Source organism: Cygnus olor, chromosome 26, assembly GCF_009769625.2.
Source record: "Cygnus olor isolate bCygOlo1 chromosome 26, bCygOlo1.pri.v2, whole genome shotgun sequence".
NCBI classification, from domain to species: Eukaryota; Metazoa; Chordata; class Aves; order Anseriformes; family Anatidae; genus Cygnus; species Cygnus olor.
This window is the reverse complement of record NC_049194.1, coordinates 521,274-548,008: the sequence shown is the minus strand read 5'-3', so window position 1 is coordinate 548,008 and position 26,735 is coordinate 521,274. Positions and strand designations below refer to the sequence as shown.

The window sequence follows — 26,735 nt, the reverse complement described above, 5'->3', positions numbered from 1 at the left end:
ATAGACACCCTATGGCTCTACAGGCACCCCATATGCACTATGCACCCTATGGACGCCCCTGGGACTCTGTATAGCTGTATGGGTACCCCACGGCCCTATAGACACCCCTTGGGCACCCTATAGCTGTACGGGCACCCCACGGCTCTGTAGGCACCCCCTGGACACCCCACAGCACTATGGGGATCCCCTGAGCGCTCCATATCCCTATGGGTATGCTATAGCTAGCTGTGTAGGCTCCCCATGGATGCACCCTATGGATGCCCTATGGCTCTACAGGCAGCCCACTGGCACCCTATGGACACCCTATAGCTGTATGGGCACCCCATGGCCCTATGGACACCCCCTGGGCACCCTATAGCCCTACAGGCACTCTATAGCTCTATGGGCACCCCATGGCCCTATGGACACCCTGAACCTCTGTAGGTACCCCATAGCCCAGGGGCCACCCCACAGCTCTGTGGCCACCTCGTGGGCATCCCATGGCCCCTCTGCAGCCCTGCGTGCCCCCCCAGCCCCCAAGGGCCCTGATGAGAAGTCAGAAACTTCAAACAATGGAACTTTTTTTTTTTTTTTAATATTTCATCAACTTTACAGGGTTACAATTGTCTTAAATATTCTGAAGTTTAAATACAATCTGTATAATAATGTTATTATAAAATGTAAACTTTCAGTGTTTTTATTTTATTTTATCTTTTTTAATAATCAAAAGTTTCAATACCTGAATGTTTGAAAAACTGAAATATTTCACCGGGGGCTCGGGACAGTGTGCCCGAGGCCGCCGCTCTCAGAGGTAGAATGTGGTTTTTAGTCTTTTTTCTTTGTTTTGGCTTTTGTGTGTTTTTTTTTTTTTTCATTTTTTACCTGAGTTAAGATATGCCCGCTGGATAAATGCGTCTGCAGCTGTGTCCATTCCTTTTTCTTTTCAAACCCCAGAGAAACTGATTTTTTTTAATCGATATGCAAGAAGAAAATAAAGGGGAAGGTGATATGCGCTCTCTGTCTCAAAAAAAAGGGGGGGGGGGTTAAAAATGAAAAAAAAAAAAAACAAAACCAGAAAAAACAGTGACTGTACAAATGCAAAACTCACTAAAGCTCTAAACCGCCCGGCCACAAGGAGACCCCGCAGCCGCCCGCTTCCCGGGGTTTCCGGGGACTTGGGCTGGATCCTAAAAGCAGCACAAGACGAGTGCCCCCCCCCTCCCCCGGCACCCCCAGGGCACTGCGAAGCCACCCGAGGGCATTTCCAGCATTTTGGGGGGGGTGCTCACAAGGCGGCTCCCTCCCTGCCAGCAAAAACGGGCTGGAAAACCCCAAATCCCCTGAGATCGCCGTGTCCCCGCCCCAAGCCGGGGAGGGGGGGGCATCTGTGCTGCCGGGGGGGGTCCGCGCAGGGCAGGGGGGCAAACCCTGTGCTCGCCGTCGAAACCTGAGGAATCGAGATACCGATTTGGGGGGGTCGGTATCAGGTCGCGATTGTGTCTCACGCAGATGTGCATGGCTTGGGCTAACGTTTTTTGGGGTAGGGCGGCCAGAAAATGTCGAAGGGAGAGGAAAGCTGAAACCCGCACGGCTAAAGCAGAGCAAAGCTTAAAATAAACGCCCCGTGCTGGGGCTGGGGGGGACTCTGGGGATCCCAAAGGACCGCGGAGTGTCCTTTGGGACCCGCAGAGCACCCCACGGCGCCACGAGCACCCCCGGGGCACGCCCTGGGAGAGCATCGTGTGGACGCCACCCGCAACAGCATCCTGCATTGCATCATGCACGGCCTCGGCGGGGAGCAGCGGCGTGCTGAGACGCAGCTCCGACGGGCGCCCACAACGGCCCCGCCACAGCCACAACCGGCCACGAAAACCATCCCAAGCAGCACCCGCAGGAGCGCCGCGCACCAACGTGGCCCGGGGCAGCGTCCAGAGCTGAGCCGGCACAAACACCATCGGGACCAGCACCGTGCACCAGCGCAGCCCCTTGGCCTTGCTCTGAGGACATCGTCTCCAGGTTCCTGCTGGTTTAAGCGAGGGGGAGCGCCTCCGGACCGGGCGGGAGGGTGCTGGGGGCTCCCCGAGGTGCTGGGTGGCCACAGCTCGCCCCGCACGGCCCCCCCTGAGCCGGTGCCTGGGGCACGGGGAGCAGCCGAGAAAACACAATTCGGCCCCAGGGAGCCGCCGCGGCCCAGCCACCGCCACCAGATTTTCCTGATTCCTCTGGCTGCGCTCCCCAGTATCACAAACAAAACGCCCGTCCCCAGTGCAAACAAAACCAGTTTGCTGCTTGAAGCGTGAATAACAGATCGGGTGTCACCTCGGCCTGGACCTGGCGGAGGGGGGGAAAATGTGCCCAAACTGGATCTGCACAGTAGTATCGCCTTACAGGGGAGAGGGGGGACAGAAAACAGCGACCTGACAACGCAGCCCGGCTCCGGGCAGAGGGACGGGCACCAAGTGGGGAAATCGGGGGGAACGCCGGGGACCGGGCCCGTGCTGACGGCCTGGTCCTGGCCACCCCGAGTCCGCCTGCCCCGGCCGCTGCGGGAGCCCCCAGGAGCCCCCGCTTGTCCCCGAGCGCCGCTCCCCTCCCAGCACCGCGCCTGCCGCCCCAAGCACTGGTGCCGGGCCGGGTGCGCTGGGGCCGCGGGTTCCCATCCGAGTCCATTTTCTCCACCGAGAACTCAAAGCAACAAGCTGAAAGCATGCAGCACGCGGCCGTCCCCGGGGGGGTCCCACCGCACGGGGCCGGGCTCCTCGCCCTGCTCGGTGCCTGCCTCGGGGACTGGGTGGGGGCAGCCGGGGGGCGCAGGCAGGTGGTGGGCGCCCGCTCCCCGCAGCCCTGCAGCAGCGGACGGAGCCCCCCGGCCCCGCGCAGAGCCCGTGGCGTTCCCCGGGCGAGGAGCGCGGCTCAGCACGGACATCGCTCGCCCCGGGAGGAAAAGAAAAAGGAGGTTACAAGGTTCCCCAGCTCCTGCTTCCCTGATGAATGCTAATATATATCATTTGCATGTTAAAGTTTGATTCTTTTTTCTTCTTTTTAGAGAATAAAATAGAAGCTATTTACAACAAAACAATCAAACAACAACCTCTTAAAATCCCATATAGTGAGTGTAGTTCTCAAAATAAAGGGGGAAGAAAAAGGATCTAAATGAATAAAATATCTCCCGATTTCCAATTTTTTTTTTTATCTTTTTTTTTTTTCCTTTAAAGAGTGCCAGGAGGTTTCATTAAAGCTCGCGTTGGCAGGCGTCTGGACGTCTGTCTGGAGGTAACACGAGTTAAAAAATAATAATAATAATAATAAATGTACAGTGCAAAGTGTGATGTGTGTGAGGTAAACAGGTCTGGGCCGACCGCGCGCCGCTCGGAGCGCTCGGGGACCGCGGTGGCTCCAAGCCCAGGCAGCCTTTAATGAAACCCCCGGGGCTGAAGCTTCCTCCCCTCCCTCGCCAGCAGCGCCGCGAGCCCCCCGGCCTGCCGCGGCGGTGGTGGGCACGCTCTGCCCCCGTCACCTCTGTTGGCTTTGGCGAGAGGCGACACCGGGGGCGGCGGGGGCGTTAAGGCGAAGCGTTGTTGGAGGTAGAGCTGGGGGGGGGCACAGCCAGAGCGGCCGGGGCGGCGGGGGGGACGCTGCCCCCGCCGCCCCCCGCCCCGCCGCCGCTGTTCCCGCTGCTGCGGCTGCCGCCGCCGTTGCTGCCGTTGCCTTTGCTGTAGGCGGAGGAGGAGGAGGAGGAGGAGGAGGAGGAAGGGCCGGGCGTCTGGGCAAACAGCACACCTGCGGGGGGAGAGCAGGGCTGAGCGGGGGGCACCCCGTGTCCAGGCACCGTCCGCTGGTGAAAATGGGACAAACTCCCCCAAAGGGGACCCCGCGCGCTGCCCCGTCCCCTCCCTACCTGTGTAGACGATACCGTTGATCTCAACCGACATGCTGATGCTGTTGGTGCCGTTGCTGCTCAGGCTGCCGGAGGAGTCCTGGCGGTTCTCTGCCGCGGGGAGAGCGGAGGTGAGGGACCCCGCCGGGACGCGCCGCGCGCCCCCAGCCCAGCCCCGCGCCCGCACCGCGCGCCCGCACTGACCTGGCGAGCGCGTGCCCTGGCTGTTGATGCGGATGCTCATGGGCAGCTGGGCCGTCATGGCCAGGAGGTTCTGCTGCAGCGCCCGCTGCATCAGCCGCTGCTGCTCGTCCGTCACCAGCGCCATCTTCTTCTCCGGGGGCTCCCCGGACTCCAGCTTCTCCCGCAGCTGCTCCAGAGCCACGGCTTGGGCGGCCGCCGCCACCTGCACGGCCGCAGCCTGCGCTGCCACCACCGGGTGCCCTGCCAGGGACACCGGGAGCCGGCTGGGCATGGAGATGGGGATGGGTGCGTCCTCCTCTGCGGGGCAGAGCGCGGGGTCAGGGACATGGCGTGGTGTCTGCGGTGTCCCCAGCTCCCGGACATTGCCACGGGGCCCCCCCACAACCTCTCCATGTGTGCACCAGGAGCCCAGCACCTCGCCCCCAGTAAGGACAGGGGCAGGGTGACCCCAACCCCAAACACTAGGGTGGCTGGGGATGGGAGGATGGATGGAGAGCAGCCCTGCGGAGAAGTGCTTGGGGTACTGGATGGGCTCTGGGCTGCCTGATGCAGTGAGGGCTGTTGGAGAGAGGGCTGGACTTGATCTTTGAAGGTCCCTTCCAACCCAAACCATTCTGTGATTCTGTGCAATGGGCGCCAGGGTCCCCCTGTGGCCCCCAGCTCCCCGCCCCAGAACAAGCCCTGGTGCGGCCGTGCCACCAAGGGAACCCCAGGTTATTTGGGGCTTGGGGAGGGGACCAGAATGGAGCCATCGGGTGCCCGAGGCGTGCCGGCCCCCGGTGCTTGGCTCAGCCCGTTTCAGCGTGCTGGGTGCTTTACCTTTCTTGATCTTCTGGACGGGCGCGATGGAGCCGCCGTTGGTGGCCGAGGCCAGTCCCAGGGCCGGCACCGGCAGCTTGGGCGAGGAGAGGAGGCCGTGGGTGCCGCCGGGCGAGTAGGTGAAGAGCGAGCTGCCGAAGCCCTGCCGGCGGCCCTCCCGCCGGTTGCTGTCGATGGCCGCCTGCAGCTCATTGGGGTTGCTCAGCCCCCGCTTCTCACATTCGTAGGGGTACAGGTACTTCATGTACCTGCCGGCGGAAAGGCGCCGTGAGGCGGTGGCGGGCGCCCCGGCGCGTCCCCGTCCCCACCCCGCGTCCCCCCGGTGCTCACTGGGTGCGGAGCGTGAAGGCAGCGCTGGTGATGGAGGTGGGCAGGTTGAGCCCCTTGGTGATCTCTCGCCACAGCTTCTTGTTGATGACCTCCACCAGGCCGCCCTTCTCCGTCACCAGCATGTAGAGCATGTACAGGTCCAGCACCTGCTTGGCCATGATGGGGATCCGGTTGACGGGGGTCCCTGGGGAAGGGGAGAGGACAGGCTCGGGTCGTGCCGGGGCCAAGCCCGGCGGGCGGCCACCAGCGCCCCGCAGCTACCGGTGAGGGGGGAGCTGGGGGCCACAGGGGGATGGGGGCACTCAGGGAACGTCGGGGCTTCTGCTGCTGCCGCCCTTCCCCTGCACCCCATTTTCCTCTGCAAGCCCCCCCCCTTCATTGCGCCTCGCTCGACACCGGCCCCACACAGGGAGGAAAACGAAACTCGGAGATGTCAGCCCAGCCGCCTGAGCGGGGCCGGCCGCGGTTTGCCGCGCGGCGCCCAGCGACAGCGGTTATTTATAACGCGAGGGTCGCGCCGTGCCTGCGCTGCGCACGCACGCGGGGGGGCTCCCCCGTCCCGCACAAGAGGGGATGCAGTGCCCCCAGTCACAGCCAGAGCCTGAGCATTGGGGAGGACCCCAAAAATCACCCGGATCCAGGCTGGAAGGGGCTGGGGGGGCTCCCTGGGGGGGGTGGGAGCCAACCTGGCGGTGCCTGGGGGTAGCCCCTGTCTGTGCGCCTGCACGCACACACACGCACGCACACGCACATGCATGCACAGGCATGCACGGGCATGCACAGGCATGCACACCCACACCCCCGTGCACCCCCCCCCCCCCCCCCCCCCGTGCTTCCCTAAGCGCCTCTTTGCCCCAAGTCCCGATGCACCCATGCACCGGTGTTCCCAGTGCCAGACCCCGGCTGTGCCGGCGGTGAGCGGTGGCCCCTGCCCGGGCACCGTCTGGCCGCACCGTGCTGTGCCACGCCGTGCCGTGCCGTGCCGTGCCGCGCACACCACACCGCGCTCCCTCCACAGCGGGGCCAGCGGGCGGCTCTCCCCGGCGCAGTGCCGGGAGGTGGCAGCAGCTGACGTGGCCTCTCGCGGCACCGCCGGCACCGGGTTGGGCTCCTCGCCCCGAGCCGCCAGGCAGTGCTGTGGCCCCTCCGCCGCCCCCTTCCCCAAACACCCCCGGGGAGGGTCTCAGCTGCCAGCACCCCCTGAAGCTGCCCCCCACCGGGATGCAGCGTGACGTCCTGGGGACCTGGCACGAGCCAAAACCGACACGGACATTCTCCTTTTGATACCGCAGGCCAACATTTTCCAGACGCGGCCGGTGACTTGGATGCCCCCCTCGGCCCTAAAAGCGGAGCCAGGTTTGGATGGCGGCTGCTCTGGACCTGCCAGAACCCCGGGACGGGGCAGCGGGGTGGGGTGGGGGGGCAGGCAGGGGGCGAACCCCCGGGGCCAAGCTGCCCAGGGTGGGACAGAGCCCGGTGGCAGCGTGGCACGGACAAAACCAGCCTGGAGGGGCCAGCGCCAGGGAATCGCTGCGCCGAGCTCGTGGCACAGATTCCAGCGGAGCAGGTTTGACCCCAGTTTGCAAAGAGGTTAAAAATTAACTACCCGTCTGGCCAGAGCATTAACCTTGGGTTCCAATGACATGCGAGGAAATAAAACCCAGGGACAGAGTGGGGCAGGCGCGGGGGGGGCTCACCTCGCTTCTGCATGAAGCTGAAGAGGTCGTCCAGGAACTCCTTCCTCCTGGGGTCGCCATCCAGCTCGTACAGCTGCACAACGAGAGGAGAAAACCGCTCACGCCTCCGCCGGCAGCCCCCACACGTCTCCCAGCACCCAGGGAACCCCCCAGCGGCCCCCGAGCCCCGCGGGGCAGCGGGCAGGTCTGCGGTCACGGCGTGCCGGAGAGCGAGGGGCAGCCGTGCCCGGCGGGACCGAAAGCAGGCACATGATGCCCTGACCCCGATCCCACCAGAGCACCGAGGCCGGGGATGTCAAAGCCCATGCGGGGCCGGGGGCAGCTCCCTCAGCTCCCTGGGGAGTGCCAGGCAGCTCTGTGGAGCTCCACGGCATCGCGGGGGTCCGGAGCGTGGAGCTGTTGGGTCCCAATATCCCTGCGGCTCAGGGCAGGCGTGCCCCCAGCCTCCGGCATCGTGCCCCCAGCCTCCGGCATCCCGCGGAGCCACCGGGGGTGGCAGGGGCCAGGCCGCTGGGAGCAGGGGGAGCCCCGCTGCAGCACGGCCTTCACCTGCCGCGACCCGGCCTTGTCACCGCGCCAAGGCGCCTCCCGCGGGCCCGCGGCCACGTGGAGGCTTTGGCAGGCGGCTCCCGGGTGGCAGAAGCGAGGGTGGCCCCTCGTCGGGCGCCCGAATTCCCAGGAAACCGGATTCGGTGGGAGCTGAGCGCGAAGTGACGGAAGGAGGCTTTCGAGGAGCCCAGCCCTGCACACGTGCTCTGCTGCAGGAACGGCGGCGCTGCGGACACCGCAGGAGCCCAGCCGGGGCACACGGGAGCCCCGGGGACACCTGGCTGGGGGCGTGCGGCGCCTCGGTGCTCGTGCTGACACCTGCGAGAAGCTGCCCCCACTGCAATGAGCCGTGCTCGGGGTGCTCGCAGTGCAGCAGAGCATGGGGCCACCGCTGGCCTCGGTGGCCGTGCCACCACCACAGCCCTGCCGCGCTCCACAGCCAGGGCGCGGGCGAGCGGAGGCGTTTGCCTTGCTTAGATCCTGGCCCCGAAACCACGGCGCTGCCCCGAACCTCGCCCGGAGGCTGAGCAGCTCCGACGCCGAGAATGCTGCAATCGGCCCTCGGCTCCTCCCGGGAACGCAGATCCCGGGTATTTTTAGCACCCGCCGCGCTCCCGGTGCGGAGTGGGGCAACACCTCGGTGCGATCCCTCCTCCGCACCTGCACAGCCCGAGGGAGCCAGCGCCGAGTCGGCAGCGAGCTCGTGTGCCAGGGCGCACGCCTGTGCCACGCTGCGAGATTGTGTGCGACCGCGCCTGGTCCGGGGCCCAACCACCAAAACCAAGGGCTGTGAGGAGGCGAGGAGGATCTGGGACCCGCACCCCAGGAAGGGGACTTGGAGCCGCTCCGTGCCCTCCCGGCTGCTCGCCGCTCGGCTCCGGCACGTGCCGCCTTCCAGAGCTCGCTCCCGCTTTGCAAAGCAACAAATCTGCCTCGGGACCCCGGTGCTGAAAGCGGCTTCGTGCCTGCCAGGGGGAGGCCGTGGGGCTGGCAACCTCTCCTCCTGCGAAAGCATTTCCCGTCCTGGCCCCCGCGCTGCCCGAGGAGCAAACCCGACAAGATTGATGTCGCATCGCACCCTGCGCGGGGTCTCAGCCGCACACAACTGGGAAATGTTTTCATAAGACAGGACAGGAAGATCTATGCACAGACGCTCCTCCAGCGCCCATTTATGCTGGGGCCAGCTTTTGTCTTGGGACCCCACCCTTTGTTTGACAGCCCGACACATTCCTGCCCTGATTTATGGCAGCGAGAGCTGCCGGCCCGCCGAGCGCATCGCGCCCTCCGCACGCACGCTGCCCGGGCTCTGCCGCTCCCCGCAGCCGGGAGCCGTACCCCAGACACACAGAACCCCCCCCCCCGAGCACGGAAAGCATCTGGTGGCAGAGAGGGGGCTCCATGGGGGGACACCGGGTGGTGGCCACTGCGGGGGGCTCCCAGCTCCTCCGGGTGCCCGGGGCCGCGCAGACGTGGCCGAGGATGCAGCAGGGAGGACGCCGCAGCCCCCAGCCCCCCCGTGCCGAGCCGCGCTCGCTTTTCTCAATGACGGTTTTGAACAACTGCCAGCGGGGCCGCGGGCGGCGGGGAGGGGGCTATAAATACGAACACGTCACCCCGCAGGCACGCACCGCGGGGCCGTGCACCGTGCGCCGGCACACGGCCACGTTTACCGGGGGACCGATCCGCCCCCACAGCGGGCATGCCTGGCACGCGGACCCGGCAGCACCGAGCGACAGGGTGGGGTGCGACCCCCCCAAACCCCCCCGGAGGGTGCGACCCCCCCAAACCCCCCCGGAGGGTGCCCGCGGGGCTGAATTCCTCGCCCGCCGGCGTCGATCAAAGGGATCAATGAGGCCGAGCCGATAACAGGGAAGGGCGCTACAGGAAAGCCATAAACCCGCAGTTCCCCTGGAAACCTTGCAAAAGCTCGCCCGGCCCCTGAGCAAACAGCCGGGGAGAGGTCAGGAGCTGTCGTTACCGCTGACCCCTTCTGAGCCCCCCCTCGGCCCCCCCAGCGCCCGCTGCCCCCGTGGTGTGAGGAGAGGGGTGGCGATGCCGCGTGGGCCCCGGGTGCCCCGTGGGTGCCGTGGTCCCCACGGGAGTGCCGGGAGCCGAGGTCCCAAGGGAGGGGGAGCAGAGCAGAGCCCCCCAGCAGGGCAGGGGCAGCTCCCGGCGGCGTGCAGGATGCAGCCGGTGCAGCTTTTTGGCAGAGGGCTGCTCCCGACCAGCTGAGGGCTGCTGGGCCCCTGCCAATCCAGCCTCCCCCGTTTCTTGCGGCGGCTTGGAAAGCCGCACGCGGAGGGAGGGTTTCCCCCGCGCTGCTGCCGAGCGCCTCGAGCCCACGGCAGCACCGCGCTGGGCGAGCCCCAAGCCGGCCCCGTGCCCCCTGTCCCCTGCTAACGGGGACGGGCAATGGGACGGGAGCTGGGACTGGAGCTGGACCAGAGGGTGCCGCATGCCAGGAGCCGGCACTGCCGCACTGTGACCGGGACGCCGCAGCCACCGACGTCCCCGGCACGGACGGCTGCGGTGAGCTCAGGGCATGGCATCGCCCCTCGTTTTGCCCTCCCCAGCTGCCCTGCGGAAACGAGAGGAGGCTGAAGCCACGGGGAGGCCGGGAGCAGCACCGGGGGTGCTGCCGGCTCGTGCCTCCTCCTGCGCCCGCAGAGTCCCGCTGCCAGAAAGACCTCGGTGCTTGGCTCAGGACCTGCCCCGCTTCTGCTTCCGCACCCGACGTGCTGCAGAGAGGGTGCCCAGGGGGTGCACGCCCCCCCCAGACCCGGCACTGCCTCCCGGACACCCCAACCCTGCCCTGCTGCGCCCCAGGACCGCGGGGACCCCGAGCCCATGGGGACCCCCCGAGCCTGCAGGGTTGCAGCAGCCTGGAGCCCCCCACGCTCCCGCTCCCGCATTTCAGACAAAGGAGCGGGGAGGAGGTGGGACGGGGAGGCAGCAGAGGCTTTCTCAGCCGAGCCAGCTGATTAAATACAAACCCAAGGAGGGAGAAAAGCGTCGCTGAGCGGAGGGTGGGGGGGGGGGGGGCTGGGAAAACATCGCCCTGGTGCTCGGCTCTGCCGGAGCGGGGGAGGAAAAAGGGAAACGCAAAGGAACAAAAGTGCCAGGAAGGAGCCGCAGCGGGCGGGAGCGCTGCGAGCAGCCGTGCAGGCAGGGCCCGGGGCCGGCTCCGACACCGCGTGGTGGCCGTGCCCGCGGGGCTGCCACCTGCACCCGGTGCCCCCGGTGCAGCACCGGCACCGGACCCGGCGCCTGCAGCACGGCCAGCTCAGAGCACCACCGGCGTGGCGTGAGGGTCACGAGCAGCCTATTAACCTGCAGGGCTCTAAAAATTGATTAGCCATTTATTAAAACATCGGCTCATTCAATTTTTATAAGGACAGCTCTTAAATAAAGTTTCTCGGGGCCTCTCACCGGGCTGCTAGGGCTGAGAGGGATGCGTGGGTGGAAATCTGCATCCGGGGCTGGGAAGAGACAAGCACTGCCCCTCTGCCCTCCCACTCCGGACGGGGGCCTGGCGCTGCCTGGTGCGGCTCCCCGGCCCCCTCCCAGCCCCACAGGGCAGAAATGGGGCCAGGAAACCACCCCGCAGCCCCTGCGGGGCTTCGGCAGCAGCTGGGGTCCTGCAGGGACCTTCCCCGCACCCTGGGCATCGCCCCCCGGCCAGGTGCACCGGGGCAGGGGTTCAATCCCGAAGGAAATGTTGGACATACGCATTTAAGAGGATGAAAGAAAATTAACCGTCAGCTGAGGAAAACGTGCATCTGCTCAGCCGCGGGGGATTAGTGGCAGCGGGGCGGGCTGCCCGGCCGCGGGCGCCGATCGTTGCACGCACCTTTGATCCGCGGGCTCCTGGCGGGGAAAGTGCTGCTGGGGGCGAGCTCTGGGTGTTCCCGTGCCCGGCGTTCCCATGCTGAAATCCGACGGCTGAGCAGGTGCTCGGCCCGGATTTTCACCCCAAATCCTGGGGCAAAGCTGCAGGGGACGTCTGGGCACCATCTGGACCATGCTGCTCCGAGCCCTGGTGCCCCCTGGTGCAGCATTTTGGGGCCTGGGGCAGCCTCACTGGGGACTTTCCCTCTGTTCCCCCAGCCCGAGCAGCCCTGCATGCCCTCTGCCAGTGGGGGGTCCCCCAGCACCCCCAGCGACGCCGCAGGACAAAGGGTGCTTGGCAAACGGCTGCTTGGGGTTACTGGCGAGGTGTCGACAGCACCGTGGAAGCCACGGCTCTGAGACGTGCCCGTGTGCGTGCCACAGGTGGGTGGCACGGGGGGACGGGGCCGCCGGGTCCCCAGCACGCCCTCGGCTTCCTGGGGTCTCCTCTGGCACACGGGTGGCCAGGCTTGTCCCCGAGGACAGGAGAGCGTCCCAAAGGCGCCCTGCGCCAGCTGCCCCACGCCCCCGAGCAGCACCTGGGAGCTGCCTGGATCCCCTGTGCCACCCGGGCACCGGCTGGGACGTGGAAAGGGACAGAAATCCCCGGCCCCCTCGCAGGATTCCCGTGCGTTGACGGCATCCCGGTTTTGCCGGCCACCTCTGGCAACGCGCACCCATCCCCTCCTCGTGCCGCGGGGTCGCGGCCCAGCCTCGCATGCAGCGATCAGAGCTCAAAATAAAAACTGAGGAACCGAAACTCGTTCTCGTTTCAGCAGCGTGCGAAACCACGCACCAGGCGGCCGGGCACGGCGCGGGCTGGACCGAGACCAGCAGGTGCCGAGCCGCGGTGCGTGCCAGCCCCCGGCCCCAAGCACGGCGCGGGACCGAGCCGGGGACACGCGGCGGCCGACGGCGGGGCCGGGAGCGGGGGCGGCAGAGGCACCAGGAAACGCAGCCCGGGCGCAGCAGCGTGTGCAGTTCGGTTTACACGGCGTAACGAGGGAGGCTGCACGGAGGTGGAAATAACTTAATCTGTAAACCAGCTGCCCCGACGATATCCTCTTAGAGCGGGGCCGCCCCCGGGACACCCGGCTCGGTGTGGCCGAGGAGGGGGACGGAGCAGGAGGGCGCCCACACCGGGGCTTGTCCAGCCCAGGAGCAATGCCCGGTGGCACCACGGTCGCCGTTGGCACCGGGGGACTGTCCGCCCGGGCTCCCCGGCAGCGCCGCGTTCCCGGCCGAGGTGCCGGGCACCCGCGTCCAGAGGGTCCCTACGGAAGCGAAGGAGGGAGGAGAGGCAGGAGTGGGGCGCAGCAGAGCCCCCGGCAGGATCCCAGCCCGGCGTTTGGTGTGGATGGCCGGCTTAGCCGTTCAAACCAGATTACGCGAAAATCCCAGCCCGTTGACTTTAAAAGGGCTTGCGGGACGGCGGCCCCTCGGCAATGCCAGGAATGCCGGCCAGCGGCGGCGGCACGGGAGCGCCGCGGGATGCGCCGGGGTCTGCTGAGATAACGAATGAGCCGAGCAGCCGCCCTGCGAGCTGCCAGCACCAGGGGCAATTAAAGCCGGGAGGGAAAGAGACCCTGGGAGGCTGCCGTCTAACGAGGCTCCCACGTAACGAGGCTCCTGCAGCGTGGAGGAGCCAGGCGGGTCCTCGCCTGCGGCCGCGGTGCTGACATCTGAGCTGCAAGCACCGTGGCCCACTCCAGTGCCGCAGTTCTGGGTTTCCAGGCCCTGGGGAACAACTGCCAAGGCTTTTTTCTCACCGCCAGGAAGGCTCAGCGCTCACCGCTTTCCTCCTTTCTCTTGCACGCCTGCCTGGGACGTGCGAGTCGTGCGCCGGGTGGGTGGAAGGCCCCCCCAAGACCCCCCCAGCCCCAAGGACGGGTAAACCCTGTCAGCAACAGGCTGACCTCCTGCAGGCGCTAAAATGCTTGGGATTGCCGCGTTTAGGGAAAAAAATAAGAATAAAAAAATAAAAATAAAAATAAAACAAGGTGCTGGAGCTTCCTGAGAGCAGAGGGAGACCCGGGCCGGCCGGCAGCCCGCACAGCGCAGCAGGTCGCGGAGCACTCTGAGGTGTGTTTCGGCACGGCCGCCGTGACCGAGGGGCTGCTCTCTGCCCTTCTTCTCCCCCGGGGCCGCGGCTCCTTTGTCCTGCTGACAGCGGAGGGGCGAAGCAGGGGCGGGCAGCCCACGACGCCAGAATTTATTTAACGAAGAATAAACAAGCGGACGGTGCTTTCCCTGCTCCTCCCGGCCCGGGGCGCGTGCGCAGCCCCCCGCCCGCACCCACGCCGTCGCCCCGATGCTCCCCCGGCCCCCACCACGCTCAAGCTGCCACCGTCCCGCTGCAAAGCGCCGGCACCGTGCCGCTCACCCTGGGGCCCGGATTCGGGGTGCAGGGGGTGGGGTGGGGGTTGATTTCTTTAGAAAAAGAAAGTAATTTGTAAAAACTAGACTGGAGGGTTGGTTACGAGCCCTGAGATGACACGTTTCGGATGATGCTGCTCGAACGCGGTTTCCCGTAAAGCCGTGACCCGCTCGCGGCTTTGGGGCACCCGGTGCCAGCAGCACCATCACCGCGGGGTTTGGGGTCCGCAGGAGTGCCCCGGTCGAGGCGAGCGCAGCCCTGCGGGGACGGCGGCACCACCGGCGCGACCCCCCCGGCTCGGCGGGCGTGGGGCTGCCGGGGGGGCCGCGGAAGGGGCCGCCCGCCCAGCAGCTGCGCCGGGGTATCAGGTTCGTATCGGCCAGACCGCGTGATGCGCGGGGCCGATTCCCTTTCCACCCCCAGCCCCCCCCAGCAGCCGAAGGGCGAACGTCCCCGTCCCCGATCCCGCGGGCAGATAAAGAGCTCGGCTTAGGGACGGGGTCACCTCCCGCTGGAGGGGCTGCCCCTGGCCCTGCCCTGCGCGCGTGCCCCTAATCCCCCGGCAGCCCCTCGGGGGCACGTGGCACCCCCGCCAGTGCTGAGCCCCCTCCCCAAAAGCGGGGTTCAGTGGAGCAGGGAATGAGCAGAGGGGCGGGGGGGGCTCCCCACGAGCAGGGGCCGGGGCAGCCTCTCCGGCAGCAGCGAGGGCGCGCGGGCGGCCGTGCCGCAGGGAGCCCGCTGACCGGCCCGGCCGGATTCCTGCCGCCTGAGCTCAGCGTGGCGGGGCGCAGGGGGGCGGCGCGGGCGCTCCCCACCCCCGGGGGCAGCCGGGCGAGGGCCCCTTTCCGGAGGGGGAGCCTGGGTACGTTTGCTGGGAGAGGTTTACAGGGTCGTCGGTGCCGCGCTTCCCGTCGGCTCTATTGTTCCCTCCGGTTCCCAGCATTGTCCCCTCCGCAGGTCGGCCACCTCCCGGACCGGGGGGACGTGGCCCCGCCGCAGGTGCCTGTCCCCCACCGGTCCCCTTCTCGGGCCTGGGAGGAGCTGGGGGCTGCAGGACCCGGCGGGTGGCAGGCCCTGGGGACGCCCTCAGAGGTGTCACAGCTCCTGCACCACGGGGATGATTTCCCAATTTCCCGATTTTCTCAAAGGACTGGGCTGCCCCCCCCCCCCCCCCCGAGGCCACCAGCACCTGTGAAAACCCCAAGCGCCACCGCAGCCACATCCCCCCCGGTACCTCGCAGCATCCGCACTGAGCCCGGCCACAGCCACGTGCTGAAGCCCTCCCGCTGCGGCACACCAAAGCCATGCCCCAGGGCACCTCGCGTGGCGCCGTCCCCCTCTTGGTCCCGCAGGGACGAAGGAGCCCATCACAACCTCCCCAGCTGAGCCATCTGGCACCCCTCGCCCTCCCAGGCCAGCACCCTGGTGGGATGGGGGTCCTGTCCCCCTCTGGTGCTGCTCCCCTGGGGCCATGCAGGGCCAGCAGCGCTGTCCCTGCCACTTGGCACCACGCGGGGATGCGCCCTGGACCCCCTGCCTTGTGCCACCGGCCAAGGGACGCGGGCCGGTGTCAGCGCCGACAATGCGGGTGTCACCGGGAAGCAGAGGGAGATGCTGAAAGGGCGAATTAGTCGCCGTTTAACCTCCCTGACCCCCCATTGTCCGCCCCGTGTCGGCCGCCCGCCCTGCCACGCTGCGGGGCCGATCCTGCCCGGTCCCAGCGCCGCGCTGTGAAGGCACCCGGGGCGCGCGCGGCCGAAAGGCGCGGAGCAGGCGAGCGCCCGCCCCACGACGGATCAGCTCAGCCGGTTCTGTCGGCTTAAGTGGCAAGGAGGGGAGAGGGAGCAGAAGGAAAAACCTGCTGCAGGTCCGCCTGCTCGGAACAAAACCCCTGGGCCTCCCCGAGGGGCCTGAGCCGCTCCCGGGGGCACGCGGAGGACGCCCTGCATGGGCTCGGGGCGCTCAGCATCACCAGCGCGCCGGAGCAGCCCGAAGCCGGGCCCAGACCCAGCTCCGGTTTCAAGGACGGTTGGTTGGCTTGCTGCTTTTTTTCCCCTTTTTGCAAAGGAGGAAGTGAATTCTGCTGCAATCGCGTTTTGAACAACTATTTCGGACAAAGCCACTGCAGGCAGCTCGCGGGGCTCTGGCTCAAATAAAAAGCAGAGAGGGGTTTTTGGCTGAACGCAAACACCCAAGCGTTGCGTGGCGTGCCGACTGGTCACCGCAGAGCTGGGACCGAGCTTCCCTGGAGTCCCCAGTGCCCCCCCTCCAGCGGCACGGGGGGTCCGAGCCCCTCTCCTTCCTGCGCGGGGGGGCTAGCCCAGCCCTGTCAGCACCCCACGTGCCCACTCCCCGTTTTGGGGCCGGTTCCTCTCTTTTAAGCCAAAAGCTGCCGGCCTGGAAAGGTCATTTGGAAGTCAGCTCCCACCAGCAGCGCCACGGCTGCCTGCAGCCCTTCGCCACGTATGTGTTTGTGCATGCCCTTGACACATGCTCTCTATCACACCTGACCCTGTGCAAATATTAATTCAGTGGAGTCAGTAAGTATTGAGAAAGCTCGTCCGAGGCAGCAACACCCATGCACCCAGCGCGCACGGCTCGGGCACGGCACCGGCCATGGACCCGGCACCGGAGCAGCAGAGCCGGGGCGGTCCAAGGGGCACCACCGGCTGTACCCAAACCTCGTGGGATCGGGGCAGCCTTCCCCGGGGTTTTCTGGGGGGATTAAAGCCTAATAGGAACGGCAGGCTGGGGCCGGCGGGCAGGGACCCATCTCCTGGGGAGGGCGTGGGCAGGGTGCGGGCAGGGTGCATGAGCAGGGCACGCGGGCAGGGCGTACGGGCAGGGTGCGTGGGCAGGGAACCCAAGCAGTGCACACAGGCAGGGCGCGCAGGCAGGGCGCGCAGCTTCAGCACCTGCGCAGGCAGAGGCGAGAAGGGGCAGGAGCGCGGCTGAATTAGCCGTTGTAGGCAAGCCGGGGTTTAAATTCCACCATATGTAAATGATCGTCTTAGAAAGGAGATCATTGTAAGCCAAAGCAGATGAGTCACCCAGGGTTTCCACTCTCAGCCCGGCAGGGCCGGGGATTTGTGTAATTGCAAATCTGTTCCTGAAATGCGAGGCCCCGCGCCTCCGTCCCGGGCGGGCGCTGCCGCGCTGCCGAGCCGTCCCCACCGCCGCCACGGGGCCGGGGGCTCCTGCCCGGCCGCGCCGCCCCCGGCCCTGCCGGCTCCGCGGTCCCTGGCGGAGGTCCAGCCGCCGCAGATGGTTTTGACAGGCAGCCAGCTGTGGGCCGTCAGCCCTGGGAACCATCACCGCAAATCTGCTCAGGCGCGCGGGGAAACCTCGCCGCCCTCGAGCGCGCCGGGGAGGGGGCACGGCGGCGGGCACCGCTCCGGCCCCTGCGCCCACGGCTGGTGTGAGGCGTGGCACAGCGCCGGGACGGGCTCGCTCCGGGCAACACCGCACGTGATGGAGGGTGGGATGCTCGGACAGGGGGAAACTGAGGCAGGAGGCAAAGCCCCTCACCGAAAGGATTTCCAGCAGGTGCCTGCGCTGTTGGCTGCGTCTGCACCGCGCTGACTGTCCGTGGGGCCGGGGTGCCCTTCCCCAGCTCCCGTCCCCCTCCCTGGGGCGCCTGTGGGGCGGGGGGGGGGATCAGCAGGGCTCCCCCTCCCCGGGGAGCCAGGTCCCTGCCTCCGAGCAGCCACGACAAAGGCAGGATTATCATCAGCTCCACTTTACAGACAAGAGACCCAGGCGCGGGGAGATTAAGTGACTTATTCCGAGGGTCACGGAGGGGGTCAGGAGCTGCGCCCACGGCTCCCGGCACGACGGCCGCGCGGGCAGGTGCCTTATCAGGGCCGCGCACGCGGGGAGCGGCCCCTGCCCCCCCCCAAGGGCCCCACGCCCCCCACCCTGCGATTGCGGCACGTCCGGCCGGCCCCAAAGGCAGCCTCGCGTTTCTCCTGCGGTTTCGGCCAGAAATAGGGCGATGGAGCAACGCTGCGCCCTTGCCCAACTGCTCCGCTCCAGGCGCGACTGTTTGCTTTGCTGACAAAGGCCTTGCTCTATTCTGTGCAAAATTTTTTTTGTCTTTTAAATAAACCCTTATTCCTGTTGGTTCAGCTGTGCCGGAGCCGTGGGGCGGCTGCCTCCTCTGCAGCCCTGTGAATCAGCCCCGGGGCTCCCAGGGAGGGGGGGACGCCGGCAGGCGATGCCGGGGTGCCTCGGGTGATTGGGGAGCCCCCCCAGCCCAGGCAGAGCCTGGGGGTGCCGGGGGGATGGCTCACCCAGGATCAGCCGCGTGGAGCTGTGGCACCGGGACTGCCTCTGCTCCATCCCCAGCTCCCGGCACCGAGGAGAAGCGTCCCCTCTTTCCCCAGCCCGGTTCCCACGCTGGGTTTCCATTTTGGTGGAAAAACCAGGACCGGGACCCCAGGAGCTCAGCCCCACCGAAGGCAGCACCCGCGCGGCCGGAGGGCAAGGACCCCGCGGCCGGGACGCCCGCGCCGGGGCTGCCAGGAGGCACTTGGTGCCTAAGCTGCTCTCGCCGAGGAGAAGTCCCTGACCTCCGGCCGGGATCGGGGGCTTACGGCTGCGGGAAGGCTCCCTGAGCCGATTACCGGGCCGGATCCCTCCCCAGGAACACCCTTCAGCGGGCAGCAAGGAGCGGGGCGAGCGCTCCGCTGAGGACGCGGGCCGGGGGCTGCCCAGCTCCCCCCACACCCCGTGGGTTGGCAGCTCCCCTCTTCGTGGCCAACAAAAACCCGCCGAGGAGCACAACCCCGTGCCTCTCACAACTCATCCACGTGCAATTCAACTCCCATCCCAGCACCCAGCGCCCGCTCCCGGTGCCTCTCCCAGCCCCTCCCCGCTGCTGTGGCCCCCCCCCGTTTCCTCCTCACCCCCGTTATCAGCCTGCGGCCGGCCAGGCCCTGCAATCGCCCTCCTCCGGGCACTGAACCGCCTGGGGCCGGGGCCCCCGCCTGACGCAGGAGCGGCCGCGTTATCTGCCCGAGCCCCCCGCCGCGGGCACACACGTGGGAGGGGGCGGCGGCGGCACCGGGGGGGGGTCCGGGAGCACCCGGCCCCGGGGACGAGGCGCCCCTTTCCCAGGAAGAGGCCCCTTCTCCCTCCCCGGGGGCGGCTCATCCGCTCGGCTCGCTAATGCAATAAAGCCCCGATCAATATTTTAAAGAAAGTAAATGGACCCTCCCGCCGCCATTAGGAGCGGCACGGCCCCCCCCCGCCCCGCTCGGAGCCCCCCGGGGGGCAGGTCGGGCCTGGCCCCCCCACGGTGCCCACGGGCAGGGAGCGGCGGCGCCGGTATCACTTCTGCTGCACTGACGCACGGGGAAGGCCCCCGGCAGAGTTCACGTTTCGCAGCTTGCCCTTTCTTTCCAGTTGATGAAAATCAAGATTTGGGGGTTTGGTTTTTTTGTTTTTGCCAGCCCCCCACTTGGCCCAGGAGGCGCACCCCACGCCTGCAGCCCCCGGCAGGGGTCTGGGGAGGACGGAGCCGGCCGAGGTGGGGCTGTTGGGGCTTTTACCAGGGAAGTGACAGCAGAAGAAACCCCAAGACACCGGGGCTGGAGGCCTTCGCCACGAGTACGCGCTACACGAGGGGATGGTGCTCTGTGTTTTAAGCTGAAGTCGGGATTTTTGCACGCTCTCAGGACCCCAGCCCCGAGCACCGGCCACAGCCCCGGGGGCTGCGCGGCAGAAACAGCCCCGGCCCCCCCAAAAACCACCAGCAGCGCCCCTCCCGAACAGACAGCGTCCGAGGAGCACGGGGAGGACCCGGCTGCATTCAAAGGGGGCCTTTGAGCGAGAAATCACCATTTCCTCTGCCTCCTCAGCCCCTCTCGCGTTTCCCCCCCCCCTTTCAGTTTTAATTGCTGGCTGAGTCATGTGAGCGGCATGAAACCATGGAGGCACCTGCCCCCAGGGCCGCGGCCCCAGCGCCGCGCGGGCGGATGGACGGACGGACAGGCGGATGGCTGTCCCCGCTCCCAGGCTCGCCGTCCCCGCGCCGCACGCCTTTCCCGGGGCGAACCCCGGGCGGGGGGCTGGCAGCTTTCGGAGAGGACCCGGCGCGATTTCCCAGCTCGCTGCAACGCCCGTGTCGCAACTCCCCGGCTTCCTCGGGCCGCCTGCAATTACCCCGCCATTTACTGGATTGCCCCATCGTTCGGAGGAAAATAAAAAAGCCCCGTCCCCCAGAAAAAGGCCGGCTTGTTTTTCCTGCGAGCTAATGGCAGCCCGCGCGAAGGGCGCCGTCTAGACTTGCCCATAAAGCGCAGGGAGCGGGACGGGGCCGGACGCTGGCGCGCGAGCCCCTGCGCAGGGGTTACCGAGTTGCTTTCGTTTTGCCTTTTTTTTTTTTTTTCCTTCTCTAACCGTTGCACTTTGAAACCCCGTATCTCGGGCGAGCTCTGCTCAGCAGCAGATAAGGGCTGAGGTTTTCGTCCCCCACGTGCCACCAGCGAGTTCGAGCCATCCCAATTTGGAACATCTTCAGAAACCTCCCGCCCCCCCAAAAGTACCAGCACCTCACCGCAAGCCGAGCCTTCCCCCCCCCCCGGGTCTTTTTAAAGCTTCTTTCGAACAGGAACAGAGCCGCGGGAAGTCGAGCACCAGCCTGCAGCACCCGAGCACGGCGCGGCCGACGCTCAGCGGCTGCAAGGCGAGGGAGCACATGGCAGCGGCACCAAGCCCCGCGCCACGGCACCGGGCACCCACTGACGGCCCCACTGCGGTGCCGGGCGAGCACCAGGGCAGCACGGCGACCCCATGAGCGCGCAAAGCACAACCCGCTCCTCATCCTCAGCGCGAGCATCTCCCCCGTCTCAGGCCACCAGCTCCGACACAGGCGCGCGAGCACCCCGAGGAGCAGGGCACCCCCGGGTCCCCCGCGAGGTGGTGGGGTGCACGTCCCCGGCTCGCTGCTGAATCAGCCCCGCGCTCCCCGCCCACGGGATTAGGGCGAGCGAGGAGCCGGGCAGCAGCTGGCTTTCACATTCAGCACAGGAAACTCCAGAAGGGGCAGGGACAGGAAACTCCGATGCCGTGGGCTGCGAGCGCGCCCCAGGTTGAGGCTCCTGGTATTAGTGGGGCGCACTCATCTCGCCATCCGAAACAGAAAGGTCAGGGGAGGGATTACCCGCGGGGCACGGTGCTGCCCGGCAGGGCCCTTCCTCCCGCAGCGTGCCCGGGCTCAGCACCGTGCCTGATGTGTGCGGGTTTTTCCTCCGAGCAGCCCAGCGCCGGGCCGGCGTTACGCAGCACTTTGCCGCAGCAGCGCCTGCGTTTTGGCAGGCACTGAGCCTCTCGCGCTCAGCACCGTGCCAAAGCAGAGCCCAGCACCACCACGGCCAGCACCTGCGGTGTCACCCGGGCACAGGGACAGCCCCCGGGGGGCCGGGCAGGGGCTCACCCATCCCAGCAGCCTCCGTTTGGCATAACCCCCCCGGCTCGAGGCAGGGAGCTCAGACATGCCGGCATCGCCCGGCCGCTCGCACCAGCACAGCCGCCAGCCCCGGGGTCCTCGCGTGCCTCTTGGGGCGAGATGAAAGAGACGGCGACCGTCACAAACCTCTTCCTTCCCCGGAGACGGACCGTGGCGGGGGCTCAGCCCCGCCGCAGGCTTTTCTAGGAAGGAAGAGGGAGGGAGGAGAAATAACGAGCGAGCGCCACGTCCCGCGCGCGGGGCCGGGAAGGGACGCACACGGCGGGTAGGGGCAGCTCCGTGCTTTCCTTGGGGCTGGGTAAAGGGCCCAGAAAGCCCGCAAGGCCCATGCACGGGGGATTCCCAGAGGATTGAGGACGCTTGGCCCGGGCTGAGCCCTGCCCCAAGCACCAGGTCTCGGTGTCCCTGTCCTGCGAAGGGGAGTTTCCTCCGCAGGAACAGACGCAGCCCAATCCAGCCCCGCACGAGTGCAGCGCTACCCCAGCACGGGGGTGTGGAGGCTGAGCCCCCCCAGCCCCAGCCCCCCCACTGATGCCCCTTTTCCCCCCGCTGCGGATCCAGCGTGCCCTTTGGCAGCCCCCCCTGCCCCACCGCGCCGGGGGCTCCTTTGTTCTGCTGCCAGCGCCCGGGTCAGCGGCGAGCTGACCTCTGCCTGCGCAGTGGCCGTCCCCGGGGACGGGGAGGTGCCACACAACAGCTTCCCAGGCCTGCGCCTCCGCTTCTCCCCTTTACACCGCATTCCCTCCTCCGGGGCCTCCTGCAGCTTCCACACCGACTGACCGGAGCGCCTATTTGCAGGAATCTGCCCCAAAGCGGGCAATAAAGAACCCCTGCCGGGCTCGGGGCGCTGTGGGGCCGGGCAGAGTCCCCCAGGCCGTGCAGGGACTGGTGCCACATCCGAGCAGAGCTGCCCTGGTGGGGCAGAGCACCACGGCACACGTCCCCAAAGAAAGCAGCGCCGGGGTGCCGAGGGGAGCCCCCCTTCCCCTCCTCCCGCAAACGCACGCAGCCCGGCCGCGTTCCTCGCCCCGCGGGGGGCACGGTTTGGCCGCCACGAGCACGAGGCCGCACGCAAGCAGAGCGCGCCCTGCGAGAAGCTCGCCTGCAAGAAGAGAGGAACCCAGAAATAGCACCTTCCTCGAGCCGCGCTTCCCCGCCGCGGCAGGAAGGCCAGCGCCGCGCTCGCAGCCCTGCGCACAGAGCGGAGAAAACGCCCGGGGAAGGAGCGGAGCCCCGCGGCGCCTGCAGAGCCCTGGGGACTGCCCTAAGCACCAGAGCTCCCCTCGGCCCCTGCTCCATTAAACCCTACAGCACGCAGCGCTGCAGCGTGGCAGCCCCCCCCCCCCCGCCCCCCAAGCACTGAGGGGTTCCCCTGAAGCACCTTGGGGCGCGATTAGAGCACGGGGGTCGGCCGTGCCGGGGGTCGGGGGGGGGGTGGCGAGGAAGCCACGGCGCAGCCCCTGCCCCGCGGAGCGCCCCTGCGGCGGCGGCAGCAGCGCGGCGGCGGGCGCATCCTGCCCGCGCTGTGTTTACATTCCTGCTGCTCCTTCCCAGCCCGTCAGCTGGGCTGGAGCGCGTTCAGAGGCACGCGCTGGAGGGCGGCCAGGAGGAGCTCCCGGCCAGGCGCCGCGCGAGCAACCCCTGGCCCCAATCCAGCGGCCGGGATCCAAGCGCCCGCGCGCTGACGTGCCGGGGAAGCCTCTCCCCGAGCGGGCGCTTTGCCTCCTCGCCTCCACCCGCGGAGGTGGAAGGCGCTTCCCCCCCCCCCCCACCCCGCCGGGTGCTTCCACCATCAGTTGTCGTCGTGCCAGGCGCTGGAACAGGCGGCTTTCCCTGGGGTGCCCAGGGCGCAGGCAGGGATGCTCGGCCCCTTTCGCCCGCGCGGTGTGGACGGGGCAGAGCCGCCTGCAGCCACCCGGAGCAGCCGCGCTCGCCGGGCACCGAGCCCCCAATTTCCCCGCAAGGTATCGAGGGCTGGGAGCAGGACGTGGGCACTCAGGAGCCCGAGCTCCCAGGGAGATCGCGAGGGTCCGGGACACGCTCACACGGTGACAAACAGGAAGATCACAGCTGTGGTATCTAAAAGCCTTTTCACAGATAAAAAGATTACGTCCCCCACTCTCTAATTACAGGAAGTACAAAAGAGAGAAACCACAAGAAGACGATGCAGCGCCGGGAGGTGAGGATATGTGCGCACTCGAGACAGCACAGGAAAAGTTTGGTGTGTTTCTAAAACCCACACGTACGTTGTTAGAGCTACGGACGAGCCAGCAGAGCTGCTGAGAGCGCCGGGGCTGCCGAGCCCGGAGGAAAAGTGCAGACGGGGCCGAATCCTGCCCCTCGGCGCTGCTTCGCACCGTGGCACCGTCCCTCCGGGCTGGGGACGCAGGGCACCGAGGCGGCCGCGACCCACGGTCCTCAGCGCGCTTGTGCCGTGCCCAAAGGTGCCAGGGGGGCTCTGCCGTGCCGGGGGCTCCCAGCACATCGCGGCTGGGGGGGCCGGGCACAGGCACTCGCTCCTTCCTGGCACCGAGGGAGCCCCGCGGCTCCCGTCCCACTGCACCCCGTCCACCCAGTGCCACCTCGGGGTGCCCAAACCCTGCAGCATCAGGAGGAGAGGGCGGCCCAGGGCACTCTCGGGGGGTTCCCCTCCCTGCCCCAGCACACGGCAATATGCTCAAAAGCCCAGGCCGTATCCTGCCGAGGAGGCTGGGAGTTGTGCAACAGCCTCCAGGCCCGGCGGCCGTTTTCCTCCCCGCAGCAGGGAGGTGGGGGGACAGAAGCTCCCCTCCTTCCGAGGGTGGCCGCGCTCGCCGCACTCCCGGTGGCCCCATCCCAGCCCGACAGGGCCGCGCCGCCCACGCCCAGGCAAGCCCCTGGCAGCCCCCAGCCCCTTCCCTCGCCCCGAGCCGGGGAAGGGGCTGCGGCCACCGCACCCCTCCCAAAACGCCGGCCTCTCCATCTGGGTCCCATCTGCTGCTGTTTGCTCTCGCCCCCTCCCCCAGCCCTAAACTCAGATGTACTTAAACACACACATCAAAGGGCCGGGGCAGCCCCCGGGGAGCCCCGCTTTAAGCGCATTTCCTTCTATTAGCCCGGGTACTGTGGCCCCGCATCGCCGGGGGAGCGAGCCCCGCATCCCCAGCCCCACATCCCCAGCCAGGGGAAGGCCCCGGGAGAGCAGAGGGGCAGCGGGGCGCTTCCAGTCCTCCACCGCATTTTGGAGGCGGCTCTGCTCCAACAGCACCCGCGCAGACCCGCTCTGCAGCCGGACAGGCGCAGGGGGGGACCCACGGGTCCCCGCGCTGTGTTTCAGAAGGGGCTGGTGCTGAGCCCACCGCTCCGCGCCCCTGGGCAGGCTGGGTCAGCCCAGAGCTCGGCTCCGTGGGGCTGCAGCCCCTGGCCAGGCAGGAACGGCCCCGGCACGTCAGAGTCCCGCCGAGAAGGGCCCTGAGAGCACGAAGAAACCCAAGAATCCCTTCGGACTCGCAGCCTCGGGGTGCTTTTTCCTGCTGTTTTCAGCGAGAATCCTCCCAGGTCCCCACGGTGAGCCAAAGGGCTCAAACCCCGGGGGATCCTGGTGGTTTCTCGGCGGCAACGAAGGCAGCGCAAGGAGCGAGCTGCGGCGGTGGCATCCCCAGACACCCGCAGGGACGCGCGGCCACCCGTCCCCGCGTCCCGACGGCTCCCACCTGCTTGAACTGCTCCTCGTAGGTCCAGTCGCCGTGGTCGGGCGCCGGCTGCGGGAGCTGCGCGTGGCCCTGGGGGCCCAGTCCGGCGGGGAGCCGCTCCTGCCCGCCCGGCGGCCGCTGCGCCTCGCCCCGGCAGTGCTGCGGCGCCGGCAGCTTGCGGAGCAGCAGGGACCCGGGGCCCGTCCGCACCGCCTCCGCCGAGCTCAGCCCCTCCTCGCCCATGTCTTCCTCCTCCTCGTAGTCTTCCTCTTCCTCTTCTTCCTCCTCCTCCTCCTCCTCTTCTTCCTCCTCCTCTTCCTCGCCCAGGTCCTCCTCGAAGTCCTCTTCATCCCATTTGCCCTTCCTGGAGCAGGGGAGAGGTTTGCTTAGCGCGCCCCGGGCTGCCAGCCGAGCCCTCTCCCACCTCCCCGCAGCGGCGGATGCCCCGCGGTGCCAGGAGGCCGGAGGACATTTCCACGAGCCTCCCCGTTTCCAGCCACCTCGCACTGTCCCTGCGCAGCACCTGGATGAGACCCGCAACCTCTCAGCCCCAGAGCCAGCCCCAAGCGCCAGCAGCGCCCTGCCTGTCCCCACGGGGTGCTCCCCGTGCTGGGAGGCGCAGGCAGAGCTCGGCCAGATGGCGCCGAGCCCGCTCCCTGCCCGGAGAGCTGGGAGGAGGCACCCCGGCAGCCCTGCATTATTTAAACCAGGCCGGGATCCTCTGTCACAGCCCCATGTGGCTCCCCGGGCAGAGATGAAATTTTGCTCCACGCCAGCCCGCTGCGAGGAATCAGTGCGGTGGGGCGGGCAGCTCTGCCCCTCCGCCGCTGCTGCCCCGGGGCACTGGCCCGAGCAGGGAGAAAACGGCCAAATCCAGTGCGTGTCCCCAAAAGTACCGGCTCACGTCCCAGCCAGGGTCAGCGCCCTGGTGCTGCTGCCTGCCCCGCACGCCGACACCTCCCCGGACCCCAGGTTTGGGCTCCCCGCTCTCCAAAACCCGCTGTGGGGCCGTGCCGGCGCGCGCAGCCATACTCACAGATCCTCCTCTTCCTCGGAGCCCATCTCCTGCTGGTAGCCGCCGTCCTCCTCTTCCTCCTCCTCCTCGCCGCGCTCCTCCTCCTCGGAGGCCTGGCTCTCCTCCGACAGCCCCGGGCTGGACGAGTGGCTGAGGCCGGCGGCAGCAGCCCGCATGGCGGCCAGGGCGGCCATCTGCGCCCGCTGGATGTGCGCGTTCTCGGGCTCCGCTCCTTCCTCCGAGGGGGCCGGGGCCGGGTCGGGACCTCGGCCCCGGGCTGGGGTCTGCCCCGGTGCCGGCGGGGGCTGCGCCGGGGGGGGCGTGGAGCGCTGCTGCTGCTGCTGCTGCTCCTGCTGCCGCGCTTCCAGCGCCTGCTGCAGCCGGGCGCGCTGCTGCCGCTGCAGGTTCTCCATCACCGCCTGCAGCTTCATGGCTCTGCCGGCGGGCGGCAGGTCCCCGGCGGGGCGGGGGGCGACGCCCTGGGGGCGCGGGGGGCAGCGCCCGGCAGGGTGCCGCGCTCCAGCGGGGCGGGAGGCCAAGGCGGGGGGCTCGGGGGCGGCAGCCCTGCGAGGGGGCTGCCGGGCCCCCGCGAGGGCGCAGGGGAGCTCCGCGAGGCCGTCGGGACACAACGCGCCCGCTGCGGCTGGGTCAGGGCGGGAGGACGCCCCCCCCGGCCCGCCCCCGGCTTCGCCCCGGCGTTCGCTTCGCTGCAGAGCTCCTGCTGCCGCCAGAGACGCGGGCTCGGGGACGCTGGGCCGTCTTCGGGGGCGCGGCGCCGAAGTCTCCGCGGGCTCAGCAGGCGGCCGCGGCCCGGCGCATCGCTCCGTCCTCGCCTTCCAGGCGCGTCCCGGGGGGCTG

General features: G+C 68.0%; 1 protein-coding gene across 2 annotated transcripts; it reads right to left on the bottom strand.

Annotated features, from left to right (window-relative positions):
- Nucleotides 1-665: 665 nt before the first annotated feature.
- On the bottom strand, nt 666-26,426 carry ARID3A (AT-rich interaction domain 3A). Of its 2 annotated transcripts, none has more exons than XM_040537673.1 (8): nt 25,899-26,426; nt 24,884-25,226; nt 6,907-6,979; nt 5,210-5,393; nt 4,880-5,127; nt 4,061-4,300; nt 3,878-3,967; nt 666-3,759 (listed from the first exon to the last, which is right to left on the bottom strand). In XM_040537673.1, exons 1-8 carry the CDS (start codon nt 26,306-26,308, stop codon nt 3,542-3,544), a joined length of 1,806 nt encoding a protein of 601 aa, XP_040393607.1. In that variant the 5' UTR covers nt 26,309-26,426; the 3' UTR covers nt 666-3,541. The 2 variants fall into 2 exon arrangements, with proteins under 2 accessions (XP_040393607.1, XP_040393606.1); XM_040537672.1 differs by having other exon boundaries at nt 4,061-4,357; nt 25,899-26,425.
- Between the last annotated feature and the right edge of the window lie 309 nt (nt 26,427-26,735).

Excerpts from the sequence above, each read along its gene's own strand:
- ARID3A (XM_040537672.1), bottom strand. The coding sequence starts at position 26,308 with ATGAAGCTGCAGGCGGTGATGGAGAACCTGCAGCGGCAGCAGCGCGCC. Across the intron at positions 5,394-6,906 it reads CAGCTTCATGCAGAAGCGAG|GGACCCCCGTCAACCGGATC; the intron begins GTGAGCCCCCCC and ends CCCCTTCCCCAG. Across the intron at positions 5,128-5,209 it reads GCCTTCACGCTCCGCACCCA|GTACATGAAGTACCTGTACC; the intron begins GTGAGCACCGGG and ends TTCCGCCGGCAG.